The sequence below is a fragment of the Salvelinus sp. IW2-2015 genome, linkage group LG19, assembly GCF_002910315.2.
Source record: "Salvelinus sp. IW2-2015 linkage group LG19, ASM291031v2, whole genome shotgun sequence".
NCBI lineage: Eukaryota > Metazoa > Chordata > Actinopteri > Salmoniformes > Salmonidae > Salvelinus > Salvelinus sp. IW2-2015.
Window position 1 is genome coordinate 5738797 of NC_036859.1, and position 5946 is coordinate 5744742.

At 42.3% G+C, this 5946-nt stretch overlaps 1 protein-coding gene across 1 annotated transcript; it reads left to right on the forward strand.

Moving 5' to 3' along the window:
- The first annotated feature begins 583 nt into the window (after nt 1–583).
- On the forward strand, nt 584–4294 carry LOC111979773 (transcription factor MafB-like). Its single transcript, XM_024010468.1, has one exon. It carries the CDS (start codon nt 1159–1161, stop codon nt 2161–2163), a length of 1005 nt encoding a protein of 334 aa, XP_023866236.1. The 5' UTR covers nt 584–1158; the 3' UTR covers nt 2164–4294.
- The last annotated feature ends 1652 nt before the right edge of the window (nt 4295–5946 follow it).

The following is a 5946-nucleotide window of genomic DNA, read 5'->3' on the forward strand; positions in this document are numbered from 1 at the left end:
CCCTCAGATTACATAAATCCACAAAGCATTTGAAAACAAACACATATTTGATTAACTCCCATATCTACTGGGTGAAATGCCACAGTGTGCCATCACAGCACCAAGATTTGTGACCTGTTGCCACAAGAAAAGGGCAACCAGTGAAGAACAAAGAACCATTGTAAATACAACCCATATTTATGTTTACTTATTTTCCCTTTTGTACCTTAACCATTTGTACATCYTTACAACACTGTATATAGACATAATATGACATATTAAATGACTTTATTGTTTTGGAACTTTTGTAATGTTTACTGTTCACTTTGATTGTTTATTTCCCTTTGTTTATGATCTACTTCACTTGCATTGGCAACGTTAACATATGTTTCCCATGCCAATAAAGCCCTTGAATTGAATTGACAGCGCTCCCCCTCCTCCCTTCCGTTCTCCTCCCACGTCTCTCCATCCTCTCCGTTATTCTAATCCGGAGAATAAGCCGCTCCCATTGGAGACAGGCAGGCAAGGGGACCTGCCTTTAAGCGTGATGTCACGGCGCGCTATAAGGATAAAGTGCTGGCAGTCAGCGCAGACTGTTGGATACTCGAGAGTGAGTGTGTCAGGYAGGAGAGCGCAAATCTCTGCAGTGCAGAGCTAAAAGGCTACTTCTCCAATCAAAAACCAGACGCACTAGTCTTATCTTATTTTTATTTTCCTGGCGAAAAACAAGGACTATACCTTATATCTACAAAGTTGACCGGGACAGGAGCCTGGGTCAACGACAACTCGGTATTATTTTTAATTACATTTTTTAAGTTAGTTTCTGCTGAAAGGACTGGCGGTTTAGTCTATGCACTGATACGAAAGTATTTCTACCTCCACTTCTCGTCTGTTGACCAGATCAGAGCCAGTTAGCAGAAGTAGGCGACATGAAGTAAATTCCTATGTCGTTTGCAGTGCCCTAGTCTGAATGTTTTTTTCCGCTTCTTTTTCGATTTCTACTTTTTTACCTCTCCGAATGGTGTTGCATGCAACAGCACACGAGTCTGCAGCATTGGAGGAATAGGAAAAACTACTGCATGAGACGAGAGTGGAGAACAGACGCTTATTATTAAGAAGTCTGTTTTTGCGACGCTGGCAAACACCTTCGCCAATCTGGAGAAAAGTCGTGGCAGCACTATGAGCGCAGCGCTGAGCATGGGCCCAGAGCTCCCCAACAGCCCTCTGGCTCTGGAATACGTCAACGACTTTGACCTAATGAAGTTTGACGTGAAGAAGGAAGGTCTGACCGGGGTGGAACGCGCCGGGGTGCGCCAGTGTACTCGGCTCCAGCCCCAGGGCTCTGTGTCCTCCACCCCCACCAGCACACCATGCAGCTCGGTGCCTTCCTCACCCAGCTTCAGCCCCACAGAGCAGAAGAACCATCTGGAGGAGCTCTACTGGATGCCCAACGGTGGGTACCACCAGCAGATCGACCCACAGACGCTGAGTCTGACCCCGGAGGATGCAGTGGAGGCCCTGATTGGAGCCACGGCCCATGGGCACGCCCCGACCCCGCATGTCCAGCAGCAGCTGCAGCAGAGCAGCTTCGATGGCTACAGAGGGCCTCACCACCACAACCCCCATGGCCCACCCCAACAGCACTACCATCCCTATGGGGGAGGCATTCCACACCACCCAGATGAAATGCCTGGACACCAGGGGGGGCACAGCCACCCACACACCCAGCACCACCACCACAGCCAGGACCCAGACAGCCCGTCCCCCGTCTCACCAGGCTCCCACCAAGCCCTCCACCACCACCAACACGACCACCAGGGGCAAAAATGCTCAGGCAACGTGGAGGACCAATTCTCTGACGACCAGCTGGTGTCCATGTCTGTGAGGGAGCTGAACAGGCACCTGCGGGTGTTCACCAAGAACGAGGTCATCCATCTCAAGCAGAAGAGGCGGACCCTAAAAAACAGGGGCTACGCACAGTCCTGCCGCTTCAAGCGGGTGCAGCAGAAACACGTGCTGGAGAACGAGAAGACTCATCTGATAAACCAGGTGGGAGCACTCAAAGCGGAGATCAATCGGCTGGCGCGCGAGAGGGACGRCTACAAACTCAAGTGCGAGAAACTGACCGGAACGGGAGCGAATAACGGGATCCGGGAGGCTGGGTCCACAAGGGACAATCCGTAATCTCCAGAGTTGTTCATGTGAGTTGTTATTATAGCTGTATTGACTCACCCCTACCCTACCACCAACTGTTGCTGACGAACAAACAATAATAATCACATACGCCGTCATATTGACTATACTCATGACAGCAACAATATTCATATAAGAATAATGATCCATCAAATAGTAATAGTCTCATATGTAACCATCTCTCTCCATCCACGTGACAACAGAGATACAAAGAACAAGGCAGACTGTTTGGTCACCGCTGCATCTTTGTAGATTAGTTGCTTGTAGTGAAGATACTTTTTTCCCCCCATCTTCCTGCGAGAAGAGAGAAACAGCGGACGAACWTTCCTCTTTTCAGGCTACTGCTTTTACTGTGTCTGTTCGTGGGATGACCGACCGGCGTGTAGGCCTTACACAACAAACAACGCAGAGTTTTGAGACTCACATTTGACACTGGGCCTGAAAAAAGAAAAGAGAATTGTAAAAACAAGACTCCACATTATGCAATCTTGAAATCGGTCTACTTATCCCGCAAAGGGGGACATTGTATGCAACATCCCATTGGTTGCCTGCTTGGTTATTTTCGAATATATATTGAAACAAAAATCTCATAAAAATATTAATCCTGCATGCTGGACATGTACGGTAATAATTTATCTTTTGTACTACTTAATAAGAGCATGTCGTTGATCTGCGCTTCTCCATAGCGTTGTTGGGTTTAGATGAGAGGAATGGGGACAGTACAGCAGGGCTGCCTGTGCAGTATCATGGTGTTCTGTAGCCTTGTAAATATTACGCAACGCAAAACTGCACACCATGATTGAAGAGGCTGGTTTGAACTTTCCTTTCTTTCTTTGAGTTTTCTTTTCTTCGTGTTTTTGTTTGAGTTTCATTCTGTGCGTATTGTTTCGGAGATATGGCCATTTTGCAGTTGCATTTAAAGATTAAAAAACGGTATAATAAGTGCACTTTATGGATAATGGCTTGTTTTAAGTTTTCATTTTGAGTTTTGTGCAGACGCCCTTAAAAGAAGACATTCTATGATTATTGATTGTTCTATTATAATAATAAAGACACGATAGATGCAAGCTTAATGATAACCATATGACACAATGTGATGTATTGTGCGAAACTGTAAAAAACAAACGCCTCGCTAGAATATCAGATGAGTGAGTACTTTGCGCATAACATTTAAGCACCATAACTTTTAGTTATTCTCTCTCCTCGGATGCATATAGGCTACAGTAGAAAAATACTGTTATTCCATTTCATTTCAATGTGGTGCTGTAGTCAGAAGAGTTTTTTCTGCACCAGCAATGCCGTTCTGTTAACTATTGCCTAGCCCTAATGTGAATGTAATGTGTAGAACAAATGTAGCAGGAGAGTCATTTCATTGAAACTTGATTTAAGTATTTTATTGGGTGCAGCTGCATCGCGTTAACAGTCATAACAGGCCTACAATAGACATATTTTGTACTTTTCCATTTTTTAATAAAGTGTCTCAAACATGCTCAATAATGTTGACCAAATGAGGGGTTTTATGTACAATTAACAAGTATTTGGATTGCGCATGCGTTTCGGGAATAKGACGTTGAAATATATTACTGCTATATGTTTTCCCCCAAAATATTCTGCCGGTCAGGAAAAAAAGTGATTCAGGTTGTGCAAAATCTCAAAATGAAAACTGTTGTGTATGTTATATGATATTATCCTTTCGTCTATTTAATGATTATTATTTGGTGATTCTGGTTCTGCTGGCCAGATGCATAGTTAAAGTTGTAATTTGAATGATTAAAATGAACAAACTGTCAGATCATATTGAATTAGCATGGCGCTTGCATTTAAACACTATTGTTGAAAAGTCATGCATTTAACAATCTCTTGGTTTGTTACTGATTCAACTGTGTTGAAATCAAATTGAAACCGCAGGAGCGGCTTGTTTTGTTTTTCATTTCATGTATTTTGCGATGATGATGGGGATCAATTTTCAATCCGGTTTATATAAATACGTTTTTTTTATTTTAAATATCTTACATTTGAACTGTTGTAATTCCATTCAGGCTGGTTTCTGTTTCGTCTTATTTTTTATTGTTTTTGGAAGAAATGGTTTCCTATTTTGCTTATTAAAGTCATTGAAATGGCATTTACCTTTCTCAGACTGTTTATTCTACTCTCACTACCCTCTTTCTCTCGCTCTCTGAATTACGTCAACAAACTAGTTGCAGGTTTGTTTAGGTAACATGGTGTAATTTGAGGTTATGCGTCATCTCTGTTGCGTTAGACTACAGGCACAATCCGATATTATACACCAACATAGAGCTACACATTTACAGTTCGGGAAAAGTATGTTATTGGGAGGACCTACAGTTTTAATGGAAAATCTTTCCATCAGGTAAACATAGCCCAGTTCCTGTCACAGCGTTTTTAGCGGACTGAGTCAACATCAGTCGTGGCCTATACTGAACATAAATATGAGATCTTGGGACTGTAAGGTTCTATCTGACATGTTTTGTCAAAAATGAGTTTTTCACATATAGTTGACCTTTAGATGGTTCTTCATATGTCTGTGAAGTTCTATTTTTGAAAAAGTACATTTGAAGAGAAAAAAAATGAAAAACTAGAAAGTTCTATATGCATAAACACACTTGAGCTTGGCCTATACGTTTCTATCTGCAATCCAATCACAATCGTGAACAAATACAAACGGACCAATCAGAACACATGTCATTGCCAACTTCCTCCAAGTATAGTCTAGGCTAGTCCAGCCAGCAATAATGTCATTCAAGTAAAGCAACAACTGTCAGAAATCTTATAGTAGATGATTCTGTCACATCGTTGTTTGTAGTACAATTCTTAATGTATGTGATGTGTTCTGACTCTATCTTGGTAAAATAGTGTTATTCTATAATTTATGTATTCAAATAGCTCAGCATTCATAAAAACGGAAAATGTCTAATTCAAAGTGTCAGATAGAACCTTATAGCTGAACCCATGATTGACATTTCAGAGCCATGAGGTTCTATCTGTGATTGCACACCCTAAAAAAACGAATTTACAAATGTCTCAGGATTTTGACTGTGCACTTTAAGTACCTTTTAAGGTGAGGAGCTTATTGGGTTATGAAAGAAGAATTCACTACAAAACAGTTCTGACAAATGGGATGTGACAACTTTAATGCTCAATATTACAGAACTATGCTTTGCACAGATTTAACCTTATGGTTAATGTGGTTTAGGCGATGGCATTTTTATCGAGACCGTTGATTTGAGGTCATACCATTGCGTTTATGACATGTAGCCTAAAGGTGTATGTGAAGCAACATGTCTATAATGCCTCATGTTCACCCTCTCGGAAACACAGACTAGTCTCATTTCTTAGTGAAGTAGCCCGGCCCTGTTGGCTATTTTAACTGACACAAGGTGCACATGTGACAGAGGCAAAATGAATGTAGTAGGCCCAGTATGGTCATAGCCTACTTTACCAGTCTGTGCTTGCATTTTGCTGTCACTGGCAGCAGGCCTTTTGTTAATTTTATGGTAGCCTCCTGATTTAAACACACYTTGCATGGTGGAAAGCCTGGAATTAGACCAAATACTGCGAGCGACCGAATCCAAACTGTACTGGGTTTGGGTGCTGGCCCATGCTACTGACTTTTGTAGAATTCCCGTCATTGCAGGTGCCAACGATAAAATGAGATATTTGACCTTGCAACACTGTGCAAGCAGCTGGGTAAGGAGATRAGGGCTCGATTCAACTTGTATCGCTGAAGTGATACATTTTGCACYATCTAAATTT